This window comes from Pavona decussata, unplaced genomic scaffold (assembly GCF_977016875.1).
Source record: "Pavona decussata unplaced genomic scaffold, jaPavDecu1.1 SCAFFOLD_216, whole genome shotgun sequence".
In the NCBI taxonomy this organism is placed as follows: Eukaryota; Metazoa; Cnidaria; class Anthozoa; order Scleractinia; family Agariciidae; genus Pavona; species Pavona decussata.
Window position 1 is genome coordinate 726,857 of NW_028145621.1, and position 16,978 is coordinate 743,834.

The following is a 16,978-nucleotide window of genomic DNA, read 5'->3' on the forward strand; positions in this document are numbered from 1 at the left end:
TTTTTTGGCTCTGGTCCCAGTTTACTCTACTGATAGAGTCAGTTAAGTCGTCTCGACTTATTGCAGGAATCCATCTTCTGTGCTCTCCTTGACTGAAAACAACACGCGCCGTGGAACACGAAGAAAAAAGCCACATTTTTCAGCATTGGGCCGCTTCGTTCCTGATTTATTGCTATAACCGACAATGTGGCAAAGGACCATGATGAAAACGACAAATTTCTTTGGCTGAAAACGTCTCAAAAAATCGTACAATATGCTACTACTCGTGATGGAACACCAATATGATGGCGGACAAAGTCGGTCGTCATGACGATATGGAAATAGGTTCACGTATGTGAAAACGCTCTTTAGCTAACGTTACAACGTAGAAAAGAAATAAAAAAAACGCAACAATAAGAAATTTGAGAAAGTAACACTGGGGGCTGAAAGACTGGAAAAATGGTCTCATCTTCCCTATTTAGACCTAAGGGTTCAAGAGCTTGACCTCTGTCGATGAGGTATGCCTCTCTAGCTTTGCGTGCTGACTGTCACGATTAGATTTGATTTGTTCAAGCCTTGCATTTGTTTCTAGTCAAGAGCGAAAGATAGGAAACATCCTTTGCATCATGTCACCGATTGCCGTTTTAATTGTCTTGCTTACAATACACCAATCTTCAGCTAATTCACAGGTAAATGACAACTGATGGTTTAATTTGCAGCGTAGAATTCGTTGAACAGGACATAACTCAGGCATCCCGCTATATCGTGAAATAGAGTATTCAAAAGGGGGTAGATTTTGACTATTTTGCCCTGCAAGAGGAATACGGTGATCCCTTTTAAGGTGATTCCACTGAATTGCATTGCACATCCTTGCTGCGCATAATTTTTCACGTCATTTAGCGCGAGAACGAGCACGCGTACACACAACATTACGAGATTTCCTTGAGGTTAAGCTCGGCAGGAAAATAAATGGTCCCTTTCTTCTAAACGAGCACGGTGATCCCCATTTTTTAATGCATTAATTTAAATGTCATACGGTTGACTACTATATATCGCGATTTTAATTAAAGGAAAGTTTAATACTCTAATTTGAGATATTTTTATTTGAATGCTTTAAAAAGCACGTATTTAGGTAGTGCTGCTTACGTGCACACGCAGCAAAATCTTTAATTTCTTTCATAATCTTAATTCCAGTTCAATTAAAATAGTTTGTTATGTAATATTAAAGTAAATTTTGTTGAACTGCTTCGATACCTTAATGCAAGAAATTAATTTTGCTAGAAATGATAGTTCCCTTTTCTTATTACTAGCGTGGGTCACATATTTACTATCATGCTAGCCATCCAGGTTGCATAAAAACGAGCACGATGACCCCCATTTTTTATTGCATTTTTGTAATTCTCATAACATAGTCATGAACTGGACCAAGTCTTAGACAATCTTTAATACTCCATCTCAGTGGAATCACCTTCAGAACCAATCAAAACATGCAAATTAGTATACTCGGTTAACGTTTTGAGGTACAGACGGCAGACCCTCGGCACAGATTTGTCTTAGAGTCGAGAAAAAGATCAAAATATGGAGAGAGGTGTTGGTTTAGGAACCTCAGTAGCTTAGAAATGACTTGTAACTAGTGTTCGGCGACGGTGTTGACAAATAGCTGGAAATTGAGTGATCATCAGTGCTCACAAGAACCAGCACCAGTTCCATATAGACTTGTCGAACAGAAGGGTGAAAATATCTAATATATGCCTCCTTAGGTTTTCTCGCTAACAGCATGTCATTTTGCACGGTTTAGTGAGTGAAGTGGATTAACCTTTGCTCCTCAGAGGAGCTAATCCGGAAGTGTGTCGCTGAGTTGCCAAGACAACAAGAGGAACAAGGGCAGTCTTTGTCTTGCGCGTGGAAACTTGCATGAATCTCATAAAACAAAAAGCCTTGGCTCCCAGCAAGGTTTAAGACATCATGACCGAGGCAAAGATCTTCCTCTTATCTTAGAAGTAGGGATGGCGTAGTGGTGAGAGCACTTGCTTCCAACCAATTTGGCCTGGGTTCGATTCCCGGAAACACGTGATATGTGATGTGATTTGAGTTTGGCTCTTGTCCTTGCTTCGAGAGGTTTTACTCCGGTTTCTCTTTTTAAAAACCAACATTTCCAAATTCCAGATTGAGTAGCGCTCTGCGCTAAATACATGGACACTTAAGAAAAGTTATTTATTTTATTTATTTCATCTACTGTCAAGTACACCCCTTTATGACTTGTATACTACCTACAAGAAATACTTTTCTTGTAGTCTATACCTTGCTTCTTAGAAGAAGGAGCGGATGTGAGTACTAAACGGTCTGCGTAATCATGATGGTGTTTGGCGGCTGTTCGCAGCGGCTCCTTGGAGTGAGAAAATAATAACTGAAAAATATCCGTTTCCGGTCAAGTGTAAAGACCGATCTAGCCTGTATAACTTTTGCTTACGACTGTCGGAAGCGATTTCTGTAACGCACGTTGGTCGCGTCATACACAAGTCTCGTCATGCAACATTACCTACACCTGCTTGCGATTGTCATAGGATTTTAAAACATAGTCGCACACAACAAAGTTGTACCGTCCGAAATCATCTTTAACGCCTCAGTTGATTTTATTTGTTTTTTTTTTTTAACATACCCCTCAGTTAGTACACGCGGTGTGATTTGTCATTTCAATTTGCGGGCCGTATTTCACTGTACGGTCCGCGCTAAATTTGAACTTCAACTAGTTTCCTTTCCCGCGCGCTAAATATCTTACTAACCTCGTTTCTCGGTCTGTACTGTAAGTTACGGATCCTCGTTTTATCCCGTTGATTTATGGACCGGAAAAACCTCGGTCAGTAACTTACAGTACGGTCCGAGAAAACGAGGTTAACAAGAGCTATGTTTTTTTTTCAGGGGCGGCTTCAGTACTACCAGCTCTTTACACCACTGAAGCTTTCGCGAGCCGCTAGTTTTATTCACCATCAACATACCGTCACCGCCACAAAATTCACCTTCTTGAGCGCGCCACAAAACTACGCCCGCCTGATGAAGATCCCGCTCATTCCCGCGGGAACCGTCGCGCCAGATGCCAACCTTGTTGTCAAAATGATAGTTGGAACTGACAAAGAGATCGGCCAGGGAGAAAGCGATCCTTCGTATGTCATTTCTGACGGTCAATACTTCATTGGTGCTCACATTCGCGACAAGAGCAATTATAGAACCGGTGCTCCTTGCATCAACATCGAGGGATCCAGCGGTGATGTTTTCAGAAATCGTCGTCAAGATTCGGCGTTACCGAAGCCATCCTTATCTAACTACCCGGGAAGGTTCGAAACCTGGCTGAACCTGTCTGACCGGTGGGGAACCTGTTTTGTCTCGCTCGACGGTGGCTTCAGCAGAGAGATGACCTTCCAGCGTAAGCTGAACCCCCACAATGGCCTTCTTCTGGAGATTTACGCCGATGAAAGCAACGAAAAAGTAGGAATCAAGTACATTGAAGTGAGCATCGAGGAGGAAAACTGAAACGAGATTTAAGTCAGGAACTGCTTGCAATTTAAAGCTCTTTGATTATAATTGAATGAAAAAATGTTAGTAAAAATCGTGAACTGAGAAGATAGTTGTAAGCGGCGCTTAAAAACCGGTTTAAGTAAGATTGATTCAGTAACGTGTGTTCATTCTATGAAACTCTTCTACCTCGACGAGACATCATGGATGAGGAGAAGTTTTAATCCACACAAAACAAAAGTAAACTGTTATTTGGCAGGACCAGTGCAACTTTTAGCAGAGTCTGCGGATTTTTCTATTATTTTTCTTTTAGTTCTTTGGTCGTTTTAGTACACCTGATGATTTTTTATTTGCTTGTTTGTTAGTTCAGTTTTAGTTCAAGCGGTGAACGTTCTATGTAGCTGGATCTTCGTGTAGATTAGGATAATTAATATAATAATAAGATACTATCCTAAGTTAATTAACTTGAAAGATGTAAAGCTGATGGAACAGCTAGATCTCTGATTTATTTGCTTCATATTTCTGTTAGAGATAACTAAGTATCATCGAGAGCTTGAAAAATTAACTGACAACGACAAACAAACGTTTACAACCACAAGAGTAAGATAAAATTCTTAAACATGATAAGCTGACAAAAAAACTGTAAAGAACCTACAATGAAAATAGCTTATACCAGAGATATCATTTAAGTTAGGCTGCATATCGCCAGCGGTTGATAATCGAGTCTTTGTGAAAAATAAGTTTCATTGCGTCTGCCGTTAGCTGAATATCGTTCTCTATCTTATCGAACGTGGCCCTGTCTAAAATTGGGAGGTCCAGAGGGATGATTCCGTACAGTGAACCGCTATTTGCGGACTTGTTACGCATTGCTCGCATTATTCCTCAACACTTTGGATCTCGGAAAAGTATCATCAAGCATCTGGTAAAATACCGCTGTAGTATCTGTAAACTGACCATGGAATAAGCTATACTCGACCCGTGAAATACGTTTGGCGCCAACCACATTCCCACCCCTTAAGGTTCCCCTAGTGCTGCTGCCAATCGCTCCTTTGACTTCTATTTTACTTTGATTAGTGATGTTAGCTTCCCTGATTTTCCTTTGCCAGTTACCACTTTTTATTTAAGATACAAATTTTTACCTTAGATTGATCTTCATTTGTCGGCATTGTTGATTTAGTATAAATGATGGATCAGAGAATTTACTCTGCAGTGTATGATAAAGTGCTAAAGTGAACACATGAATTTTCTACTGAGTGTTCAGCCCTAGTAAGAAAATGGGAGATCACACGAGGCAAAGAAAACAATCTCCGACCTCCGCGGAGTCGAACGAGGCAAGACGGAAGCAAGTCGTGGGTGATTATGGTGGTAAACCGTGGTAATTGCGGCGATGTGAATGTGAAGGGTACAAATGAATGTTGTGTTTTGTCATTACCTCAAAATTATTCAAATTTACTATACAAGAATGTACTTATAACAAGCTAATTACCTTGAGGAAATAAAGGTGGTTGTTGTTGTTGTTGTTGTAGCACCAAGGACACAAATGGACTATCGGCCAGTGTATGTTTACGTATATCATTTTGCATGCGATACGGACCTATATTTCTTTCACTAGCCGCTCGGCTGTGGTCAGCGGACTAGGAATTTTGGCGGGAAAGAAGTAGAGGTAGAAGAGCTGATTGCGATCGATCGTTCTTGTACTACAAATAGGAAAAATGTCGGATGTGATAACATTTGAGAGCGATATTGCCGATGACGGTGCAGGACACGAACCTGGTCTGTTTGATGACGATGATCCATTTAATCTTCCGCCGCCATTACCTCCATTGTCGCCTGGAAGAGATGACGATCCAGCGAACCAAGATGGCGACGGAGATCAAACTGCCGGCGAAAGCAACAAGAAAGAACCGGCCAAGAAACGAAAAGTGAACAGATCGCCGAGACCGAAGCTAGATGAAGTTAGGTAGGGATCTTTGTCTGTATTTTATTTATTTGGTTGTTCGCAGAAAGGGAAAGAAGCGCGATCAAAACGACCCAAAGGTACGCATAATACTAGGCTTAAGAATTATTATTCGAGTTGTCGACTTTGCGATTACTCGATTTTGAACATTTCAATGTCTTTGGGACTGGAGAGCATGTACTCCGAAGGGTTTGGCTTGGAAGTTGTTGAGATCGAAGTACATCACAGATTTTGGCAAGGTTTCTTTACGGCCCAAATATATATTAATTATGTGTACAATATTTTCTTATGGGGGTTTGGGGGGGGGGGGGTGGGGGGTACTCAGTGGATTTTTGGGTGGGGGTGTGCCACTGCGACTCTGACCCACACTAGATTTTCCTCAATGATACCCTCAGGGTTCGTACCAGTCATGGAAAGCCTCGTGGAATTTTGTAATTTCGTTTTCCAGGCCTGGAGAGTCATGGATTTTTATTGTGGGTCATGGAAAGTCATTTAAAATTACATTTATGGAGAAAATACACCAAGAAACACTCTATTAGAGAATAAAAAATGAAAAGGATTAAAGAAAAAACTAAAAGGAACCAAGAAATGGATTTTCACGAGTAAAAAAAAAATGCATATTTTGACACTAAAATGAAAACGCTTTATCATGGAAATTGAAAAGGTCATGGATTTTTAAAAGCCAAAAAAGGACGAACCATGACCGTATCGTAGGCCAAAACTCCCTAATTTTCGTACCCTTTCCCAAACTAAACTACTTACAGTCAACCCAGGTCACGCGTGAACAGTATTTCCAAGAATGAAATGAACATTCGAATTTCTCTTTGTAATGTCGGACGTGTGAATGGAATGTTGGACATTTCTCTGGAAATCGTTCCAAAAAAGACGCATTAACTTAAAAAAAATGTTCAAAATACTTGGGAAACAATTGTTATTCTTGAAATATTCAATTTTACAATGTAAAGAAAAATTCATAGCTTTATACCGTCAGTAAGCTAGGGAAATTTATACGGGAACTCTGAAATCTCGTTGGCGATTTTCAAAACTGAGATGTAAATTTCAAAACTCCGTTCAGATTTCAAAAATATCGTTCACGCGTGACCTGGGTTGACTGTAAAACATTCCCTTCTCAGCAGCACATACCTATATAGCACATATACAGAGGAGTGTCCCTTCCCTCACCCAGGGCTTTATTCATGATCCCTGTTTGTGGAAGAGGGATAGCATGAAAGTCAGTGCCAGTGCGTGTATGATAATGTATGGGGCTGTGTTGAAATCATTTCACAACTGTAACCACAATTTATCACCTGCCAAGTGATAAATTAACATGGCCAGGGAACCAGTCCCATAAAAAAGTGAGTGGGCTCCTGTTCATATCTATTAGGGATACAAAAATCTGTGGTTTGATTATTGTACTGCTTAAGGTATAAAGTGGAACACCAACATTGCAGGTGGTGTAACTGCAATTTGCAGCAAATTGATACTTCCAGGGTTCCTTTCAAACCATGAGCAACCTCATCAGTTTTATATACAAGCCCCCCCCCCCCCTCCCCATTAGGGACCTTCAGATCAGAGTTTAGTACGAGATTGAGGACCAGTATGTCCTTCAAATCTCAAATCAGTCATATTCCCAGACCTCTCACTGCTTCCCATTGTTTACCAGTAGATAAAGAGACCCATCAAACAAGACAGGTGTGACAAGCGGCTATCTAAACCATGCAAACTAGGTTTAAAAAGTTGTACTTATAGTCAATCTCGTACTCCTGGTCAAATCTAAAGAAGCCTATTGACATTCAAGTGGAACCTAAATGTACAAGGGACATAACTACTGTATTTGATGTAGTGCATGGAAAATAGCCCCATGAAGTCAAGTGACTCTTAGGACGCAATCCATTCAACCAAAATTTACGGGCTGAGGTTCGAAAATTTCTTGGGGTCGAATGGATCGCGACGGGTCCGAACGGTCTCGATCCATTCCCCTCGCAAAAAAATATTAAACCAAATAAAAATGGCAGGAGTTTTGCAAGTGCTCGAAAACATGGGGAATATCGGGAAATAAAAAGCTTTTAACAACCAAAACAAACACTTAGCTTGCAAAGCAACTGCATACCTGTTGCAACTGTGCACGGGTGAACAAGTAGCTCCGACAAATCCGTTGACAACCGTCCGCAAAGGCTCCACTTATAATTAGAAGTGCAAGTAGTGCTTTCCACACTTTCCTCCATGTTGAACAGAAATAGTGAACAGCAAGGTACTGGGATTGAGAAAGTTCCGCAAAATAGCCAAATGGAACGGTCAATTTTCGGGCGGACCGTCCAACCGAGGAAAAGTGGTCCACTTCGAAAGGTGGACCAGTTTTTTCGAAACTTTTGCGGTTGGACTGAACCGATCCGTTCAGTTTTGGACCGAAATTTCCGGAAATTTTGGTTGAATGGATCGCGCCCTTAATCTCACGTTAAATTCTCCCCCTTTTTACCAGGAAACATAAGGTAATTTTGGAAAAAGAATCTAGCAGTTTATCAGAAGTCACTTAGGACTATTTCAGGCACCTCTTCATTTGTTGAAAAGAAAAAAAAAAAGACTTTTTCCTTACATCCTGTTATCCAAAAAGAATCTGATGTGCATAGATTGCTAACCAACCAAATTTCAGGTTGTGCAGTGATCGTGGAATTCCAGCTCTGCAGCATCTTTGTGACGGAATTAAATTTAAAGGGAAAGGACATGAGGTAACTAGTTTTAGATAGTGACAGTAAATTTACCATCGTGAACCTGTGTCATTTTACATCTTCTTGGTACAGTATTGACTTATGTTCCTGGTAAGATATAAATTTGCACATGAGCCTGAGGAGGACACAGCAGAAGCTTGACCTGGTTTCTATAGCATGAAGCAACTAGAGCATGAAAATTCCCTGATGGGATGTTTTATGGAGGACATAAACACAGGACGAATATTTCTTTCTCTTTCTAAACTTGGGTGCGGTCTCCAAGAATTCAACTCCAGGAAATGTCACCTACATTATTTTGAGATTTAAAGCAATTTAGAACAGCCACCATGACGTTTGAAAAAAACATGAATTTGTTTTGATAGTGACGTTTTTGCCGCTGTTGCTGACATTGTTGCTAAAGCTCCATAATATCATGCATTTTATTTACTTGAATTTTCTTTTTCATCAGGCCTCAGATCTCAAGCTTTTGATGCAGCGATATGAACACTGGGCTCATCGCTTGTTTCCAAAGTTTCCATTTGTGGATGTGGTGGAACAGGTGGAAAAATTAAGTTCCAAAAAGCTTGTTCAGGTACAATTCTTGTTAAAACCTTACATATGTTCTGACTCACTTTTCCAAATAATAGGGTATAATAGTCCACAAAATTAATCAACACATGGTGATTGTGATCTTTGCAGAATTGCATCAAGAGAATCAGGCGAGGTGAAGAGGAGGCAGTTAATGATGACGAAAGGTCTGACACAGAACTTGGAGAAAACAGTGGTATGTTCAACATTTTTTCAATTGTTTTACTGACAAATTGATGGACCAACCAACCGACTGACTGATAGACTGCTAAAACAACTGGCAAACTGACTAACAGACTGATCAACCAACTGGTGGACCAACTGACTGACTGACTGACTGACTGTTAAACTAACTAATGGACTGCATGACTGGCCAACTGGTTGTCTGGCTGACTAACAGACTAACTTTTGTCTGACTGAATGAGTGATTGACAAAATGACTGGAACTGCTTTATGAGGCAATATTTTCTATGACTTGCAATTCAAAGCTGACAAGAGAATTGCATTGCAAGTTACAGAAAATGAATGTTAAATGCTGAATTGTACCTATAAACAACATTGCAAAAAGTAGAGGACTTATCTTCTTTTCTTCAATGAGACTCGTAATGTAGTTTTCCATTGGGAGACAAGTTTTGCGAGGAAGAGATTTTACATTGGAAAATTTTACTATGACTTGTCTCACAACAGTAATAGACTGTCAGACTCCCTAATTCTACCATATCCATGTTCCTACTCCCTGCAGAGAACAAAGTTGCCTGTGATTGACAAGCTAAGTGGTGATCCCATGAGGGGGGGGGGGGGGGGGGGAATGGAGACAATTTCTTAGAACTAAAAAATAAATGTCCTTTAGTCAGATAAAACAGGATCAAAGAAATGTCCAATGACTTGAGAAGTCTCCACATGAAACCCAATGAACAAAACCCTGCCAGAATATTTCCACCAGAAGATTTGTTCCCAAAAAGAGTCCACAGTCACTAATTTCAAACCCAAAAAGCTCTTCGCACCTTGTTGTCACTAATATACCTTAGTACCCCCCCCCCCCCCCCTCATACCTTCCTGTGGTGGTGGTGCTTACTTAAAGTGACACCCACTGTTATTTTTGACTGAAGGAACTCAGGATGATGAAACGCCATCTCAGGACGGTGGTACACCTTCCGTTAACGATGTAAGTTTATTAATATATACAGCTATTTCAATTAACGTTGTCGGATTAAAATCAAGCTAAAAGAAGAGACCGCAATGTTTTGTGGGATTATTTTTTATGAATAATTTCATCAAAATCATCCCTGCACGTGCAGGTCATTGTACTGCTAATTACAACCTATTGTTTTCTCCAGGCATGACTGATTTTGATGAATTTATTCATAAAAATCCCACGTAAACTTTCGGTCTTGTCTTTTAGCTTCATGCTTTGAACCGACAACGTTAGTTGAAATGACTGTATATGTAGTATAAAATAAGTCAAATACTCCACTCGGAGAACATTTTATTGAACTGAGTGGTTGACAGTAATTTTATTTGGTTTTAAAATCCAGGGTTTTTTCTTATTATATCTAATCTGCCTGTGCGTAACTTGGTATCTTATTTCTGGCTTCTTATAATTTAGATTTTGTGTTTTCTGTAATGTCATGCTTAGGCGAAGCAATTTAAAGAAATAAAAATAATTTAGCTTACATAAGAAATGTAGTTCCTATTTTTTTTTTATCACTGGTAATAATAGTACTACAAAGGCAAAGTTCCCTGGGAAGGCTGGTGTCAAGCTAGATTCTATCAAGACTTGGGCAGGTGCAAAAACAGAGTAACAAGAGGCAAAATTTATGATACAAGCTAATAATTAGTTTACAAGAAAGGATGATATAATGTTGCATGGTCTTTGGACCACACTTGTGGAACTTGGATAAATTCAAATATTATTGTCATCACTAAGGTGGTCATTTACTAATATTATTTCTTGAAGAAAAAATACAGAAACAAAACAAAACAAAATCATACCTAACAAAGGGGCAAGTAACAAATTTGTGAATCTTCAATGTTTTTTCCGTTTTGTTCAATTTCAGCTGGAAACATTTGGTGCACAAGTAGAGGCAAGGGATAGAATGGTAAATGTTGAATCTACATTCTCCATTTGATTTTTGTACAAGGTTGAATTTTCAAGTTCCAGAAATGAAAAGAATTTATGGTTTACACTGGTCCATAAGGAATGCATCTGAATTTTGTTTCACGGATCGCTAAGATGGAAGGCTCACAAATTTGATTTCATAGGGTTTTGTTTCCCAGTAAAATTCAAAACTCAAAGTAAACTGTTTTAAATAAATGAATATCCCTTATTCAAGTGCAAGAAATAAAAATCTTTTGAGGTGAAAACTTCAGGCCAGCCTCACCCACCCCCACCCCCGCCCCTAAATTTATTTTAAAAGTAGCAATATTTGATAAAGCCTTTATTGACTTCATAATTCCTCCTGGCACCTGTCTTTCTTACAGGTTGTTATGACGTCCGAGCAGCAAGAGCGCATGCGTCGTAACAGAGAAATAGCATTAGCAAAACGAAAAGCAGCTCAGGAAAAACAAGCTGAGCAAGATAATTCGCAAACCCGTCAAACAGGTAAGGCGTGCCAGTCATTCAATTCTCATCTTCCCTTTGTACGTTTTGCAGTTTCCTCATACATTTCATCGGTGGAAAAAAACTTTTACGTACGTTGGACGCCGTGACATGCTGTCCTTAAAGGGGGAAGTATCACGCGAATTTGATGTCATTTCAAAACCCATAATTGTCTATGAGAATGATGTATTATTCAGCAGGTGACACAGGCACACTCGGAAAAAATCCGAGTGCTTCTATCAGGAGTCGAACCTAAGACCTTCCGATTACTAGTTCGGATGCTCAACCACTGAGCTACAGGAGACTCATGGGAGTCTAGTTTTGTTATCCCCTCAGTGCAATAATACTGTCGATTAGTGCCTCTGGCGAGAGACAGAGTACGTGGGCTTGAACAACAACAACGCGCTAGAACAGATCACGAGTTGTTCCTTTCAAGAATTGAGTTGTTCTAGAATTATTTTCTAGCTAAGTGAAGGCCATATTTCACCATTTTTAACAAGAGGTCAAAAACGCGAGACGGCTGTGAACTTGCACAAAATGGAAAATAAAATAATGACCAAACCTATCCTTTTCCCGCCGTAATCACTTATGGTGAACAAGGGGGCAAGTTGTTCAAACAGTTGTGAAGGTATTAATTTTGAATTCGGTTTGGCCTCTAAAGAAGCAAAACAAGTCAGGAGAATTGCAGTCTCCTCTGTGAGGAGCACCGCACTTTCACTACAGTTTACTCTTGGATTGGTTAGTCCTCTCTGGGTCTCGGAGGATTCGGAAAATAACCTGTTCCGCAGTACCCTTAATCTTTGGATTTTATCAAAGTCCACTTTTGGTAGTGTGGACTCCATCCCTTGTTTTTTGCCGACTTCGCCTAAAAGCTTAAAGCTTCCGTCCGCTAAATGAGGTTGCTTATGCGAAACTTATACGTCGACATTCACCTCTCATATTGTAGAATTCGGGATATAAGCCTCCTTCCCCAAATACAAGTTACCTCCCCTAAAGCAAAGACGCAAAAATCCTCTACACGCTACCCCCCCCCCCCCCCTCTCGAACAAGCCCCTCTAAGTCCCTAAAAGACCTTCCAATGAATGCAAGCCTTATATTAGGAATTTTACAGTTTGTAAAGTTTGTTAATCGTTATTCGATCTACTGAAGTGTTATCCATCAACTAAGGCCCAGCTTAGTCTATGTTAGGCCTAGATTAGACCGGGTTAAGGGTGGCCTTCCACTGTCGCGGGCCTGAATTTACGTGGGTAGTACACAATAGGGGAAATGTATAGACAGCTTGTGTCTTTGGATAAAGTGAATCTGTTTCCACTTTGTCCACAGCGTAGGCTGTCCATATGTGCTCTTCATTTTGATTTAAGGCCCGTTTACACGACAGAAAAAAAATAGAACGGTCCGAACAAAACGTGGAACGGCACGGATAGTTTCTTTCGTGTAAACTATGCGTACCCGACTTTTACCCGTACCCGATCTTGCCTATGGTCCCGTCGCGGAAATCTCTCTTCCAGGCATATTTTGGTTTCACATTGCTTCAAAAGAGATCGACTTAATTTCCTTCTAGACAGCCAACACGACAGATAAAGTGACAATCCATCGTCCGTCGCCATATTGCTTCACGAGCACGTGCGGTTTAAACGAAATACACTGATCTACTGATTCATGCGGGCTCAATCATGTCCGGTCCCTAAAATTTTGTCGTGTAAACAGCCCTTACCGTTCCACCAACATTTGGGGACCGGTGCCTCTTTTTATCGGATCCGTTCCCTGATATTTCTCGTATAAACGGTCAAAAATCATTGGACCGGTTCTTGTTTCTATCCGAGCCGTTCCTCCTTTTCTGTCGTGTAAACGCGCCTTTACGCACGTAAATTCTCGCCCATTGAGGCACGTAAAATTACGCGGCAGTGGAAATCCACCTAACCTGGACTAATGTAGGCCTAACATAGACTAAGCTGGGCTCAATTTATGGATGGCATTTCAGTATAGCTTGAAGTCAACCGGCAGCCTGCGTTTTACGCTATCCGGCCGATTGTCCTCTCATGACACAAACTTCAAGTTGAGAGACTTTTCCTCAATGCAGTAAACAAGTGATGGAGCCTAACGTGATACGTGTTGATGCATTTTCGCTTTTTCAGATGCTCACAACCAATCAGAAGAGGTTGCAGCAGAGGGCTATGGCAATGCACAAGATGACCACGATACAATGGAAAATCTTGCCTTCGAGAATAATCCTTCCGTACAAGCGAATGACGTTGAAATGGGAGATGGAACGGTAGATGGAAATACCATGTCACTTGTAAATGGTAATAAAGAATCTGGAACAGTCGCCGATGCTTCAAATTCATCTCCTTTGGCTGCTACAAATAAGAGCCACGAAGATGTCGAAGATGCTGAAATGAACACTGAAGAAAACGATCTTGACGCTGCTACTGTTATTGCTCAGAGTGGAAGAAGCGTTCACAACATCGACAATGGAAACCCCGATGGCACTGCAACAGATAATGACTTGTTTGACTCTACCAAAGAGGTGCCGTGCCACGAAGATGATGATGATTTGGATTTAGATTTATGCACTGTCCAAGCCATGGATAAAGCGCATTTATCTCCTTGTAGAAGTGTCGATCAGTCTACCAGTGAGGTTCTTAATCATGAGGCACACCAGCAGGAGGAGTACAAAGGAACATTAGACGCGCAACCCTTGGAACAAGCCCCTGATGAAAACGGACTCGAAGAGCCTCGGAGTATAGAAATGGAAACCGAATAGGATGCTGGCTGTAACACTTTTAATTCTAACATAACAGCATATTATTACCTGTTTTTCTGGAGGATCTATGCAACACCAAGGGAGCGACTGCTAGAAAGGCGTTGACAATAGAGATTTAGAATCGCGTTTGGGGCAAACGGCAACCCTGAGATTCGCGTTTATGTTTTCTTGAAAAAATGAGCACATTGACGAGAATAGCGCAAAACAATTCTGGTCTTTCATGATAAAGGAAATCTAATCAATTTTACTCAGAAACTGAAAACAGCGAGCGGCAAATGAAGGATAAACATAGTCACGTGGTCATTTCTTTCGTTTTCCGTAAACGTAATTCCAATAAATCTCTCAAACATGTTTGACTTTGTGTACGGTGCTTCGTACCGTCCACCACGGCGGTAACAGTAGAATCCGGTAGCAAATTTGGGCCCCGTCCACACTGTTCTTGTTTGAAAAAGCATACATTTGGACGCGTTTTGGCCTTGCGTTCACACTAAAAAGGGTCGAAAACACTATCCAGAGTGGGGACATCTGAAAACGGAGCCCTTACGTTTAGTGTGGAAAGCGAAAACCGAAGGCCTTAAAAAACAACGCCGTTTAGCCGCAAGCGCAGATGACTGTTGTAAAGTTTCCTCGTATCAACGTATTCTTGCGTTTTGGTGTGGACAGGAAACGATAGTGCCAACGCGAAGCTATTGACACGTTTTCGATGCAACGAAAGCGGGGCGTTTTCGAAAACGCACTGGTGTTGGAGGGCCGCTTTAAAATACCCGGGTGATGCTGCATGTGTCAAGTCTCTTGACTGTCTAAATTGTTGTCGTTTTGTTGGGTGCTTTGTTACGGCACTCGGGCCCTAATATATGGTGCACTACCCTACCAGTAATACTCGGCCACTTCATTTACACGTGTCTAGGCACTTTTAGAAAGGGTTCATTCTGTATGAAGGCGCTGTTACTCAAGACACCAGGGAAACTTGAGCAACGATGACGGCCACGCCAACGAGAACGTCTCTAATAAAAACGGTTTAATGAACAAAACAGTGCTCTGCACGTGCGTTATCAATACATTTTGTTAACAGGCTGATTTAGCAACATAACGGGAACGTCTTTTGAGGACGCGAGAGCGCGCGGAATAGTCTGGATGCGAGTCTATTTCGACTATATATGGGTATTCTAGATGCGCGCGCCGTTGTCATCTGACGTTCCCGTTTTGTTGCTAAATCAGCCTAACATTTCTTTATTGTCTTGTGCAAAACAAGACTTGAAATGACGAATTTAGGGTTCTGTGGAGAACATGAATACACAAAATGAACGTTTCTTTCTCTTCTTGAAATTGAATGCGGTACGGACGAAATCATCCGGAACGTTCAGCCACATTATGCAAGTTAAACTAGTTGCAATAATCGCCTTGCAATATAAAGAACGCGAATCTATTTTCGTAAGGTTACACTAAGCATTGCTTGAAAAAATCGTTGCAACTTTGCCGTATAATAAATCGACTTGAAAAGTAAAGGCAACACTGAAACGAAATTTTCAAGCGTGCAACGTTTTCTGTAGTTAGTCCCGCAACCCAGGAATGCTCTAAATTTAGCCCTTTGACCAAAAAAATTGCACGAAAATTTCTTAGTGCGGTTTTCAATTGAGTGTGGAAAGTACTTCGCGTTTGCTTTGGTCTGGCTTAACAAACGCTCTGATTGGTTGACAAAACTCGTGCCACTGTCAACCAATGAGAAGCAAAACCAACTGTTTTGCTTGCACGCTTTCAACCTCGTTCCCAGGGCAGTCTACCCCGCGGACTGACCTGGGAACGAGGTTGCAAACGTGTTTTCTCGCGCTTTATGCCGCTTACATGTATTTACTTCGAATTCTGATTGGTTCATTGCACTGTTTGTTGTGTTGTTGCTGTGTCGTGGTTGGCCAGGATAATTACTTTGAAATGGATTGGTTTCTTTTGCCACCGCTGACCAATTTGAGCGTTTTACACTTTGGAAAAACTACAAGTTTTAATTTTAAAAATGTGTAAAGTTTATTCAGTACTGAAATTCTTAACATACCTTTACACCGTTTCATTCCATAATTGAGAAAACTGCTCATTTAGTAGAATGAGCTTTTAAGGTTACCTTTAAAAATTCTCAGTAAGATATATGCGTCGCAAACCTAAACTTTCACTACAATAATTTCATTAAAATCTAAGTACATAATTATACAAGTAATATTACCCTCGCCAAAAGGCTGGAAAAAAACTGACTTAAGAAAAAAAAACACCCGGCGGTATTACACAAAATAACGTCTTTGCACAATTACACACGGGGAAAATAACTCCACCTTTACAATGACTAAGTCAACGCTTTTACATTTAATTTTCTAACACGCTCAAACAACAAGAAAACAAAATTATTTAAAATAACACGATTAGCTTGAAAGTGTTCACAACGCACAACACCAAGTTTGACGTATAAATATTGCGTTCAAACATTCCCCAATGAAATATATCATTTAACAAATAAGACGCTATCTACACAAGTTCTTGTTTTCCTATTTGCTTTCAAAATATATTACTTCATGTTCAGAATGGTTACAATATCATAGACGTTTTTTTAAGTGATTTTGCATCAAACGTATACAAGTTGTAGGAAGGTTGGCTTAAGAAATAAAGCGTGTTAACACTCAATTCTCTCCTTGTGGGAACCCCAGTTTGGACAGCTTTCTCACTGAGTTTAGTTACGCTTACAAAACAAAATTAGTTCACGTATTGTTTCAAAATGGTAAGATTTCCGACTTTCCAATGTCGCCTCCCCCTCTTAAAAAATCAACCAATGACAAACAAGATAGTAAAAACGCAGTCTCAATTCACCATAATTTCGTTTGCCTTTGCTGCTTAAC

At 40.5% G+C, this 16,978-nt stretch overlaps 2 protein-coding genes across 2 annotated transcripts; both read left to right on the forward strand.

Annotated features, from left to right (window-relative positions):
* Window positions 1-508: 508 nt before the first annotated feature.
* On the forward strand, window positions 509-5,005 carry LOC146459820 (uncharacterized). Its single transcript, XM_085088902.1, has 2 exons — window positions 509-668; window positions 2,899-5,005. Exons 1-2 carry the CDS (start codon window positions 606-608, stop codon window positions 3,505-3,507), a joined length of 672 nt encoding a protein of 223 aa, XP_084945028.1. The 5' UTR covers window positions 509-605; the 3' UTR covers window positions 3,508-5,005.
* Window positions 5,006-5,047: 42 nt separating this feature from the next.
* On the forward strand, window positions 5,048-16,935 carry LOC146459821 (uncharacterized). Its single transcript, XM_085088888.1, has 9 exons — window positions 5,048-5,449; window positions 8,097-8,172; window positions 8,621-8,743; window positions 8,851-8,935; window positions 9,849-9,904; window positions 10,797-10,838; window positions 11,221-11,341; window positions 13,474-15,166; window positions 15,321-16,935. The coding sequence occupies exons 1-8, from the start codon at window positions 5,202-5,204 to the stop codon at window positions 14,100-14,102; spliced, it is 1,380 nt and encodes a 459-aa protein (XP_084945014.1). The 5' UTR covers window positions 5,048-5,201; the 3' UTR covers window positions 14,103-15,166; window positions 15,321-16,935.
* The last annotated feature ends 43 nt before the right edge of the window (window positions 16,936-16,978 follow it).

What these genes read in the sequence shown, in the direction of transcription:
- LOC146459820 (XM_085088902.1), top strand. Translation starts at nt 606, where the DNA reads ATGTCACCGATTGCCGTTTTAATTGTCTTGCTTACAATACACCAATCT. An exon ending in AATCTTCAGCTAATTCACAG is followed by an intron (nt 669 to 2,898) that starts GTAAATGACAAC and finishes TTTTTTTTTCAG; the next exon opens with GGGCGGCTTCAGTACTACCA.
- LOC146459821 (XM_085088888.1), top strand. Translation starts at nt 5,202, where the DNA reads ATGTCGGATGTGATAACATTTGAGAGCGATATTGCCGATGACGGTGCA. An exon ending in TTAAAGGGAAAGGACATGAG is followed by an intron (nt 8,173 to 8,620) that starts GTAACTAGTTTT and finishes CTTTTTCATCAG; the next exon opens with GCCTCAGATCTCAAGCTTTT. An exon ending in TTCGCAAACCCGTCAAACAG is followed by an intron (nt 11,342 to 13,473) that starts GTAAGGCGTGCC and finishes TCGCTTTTTCAG; the next exon opens with ATGCTCACAACCAATCAGAA.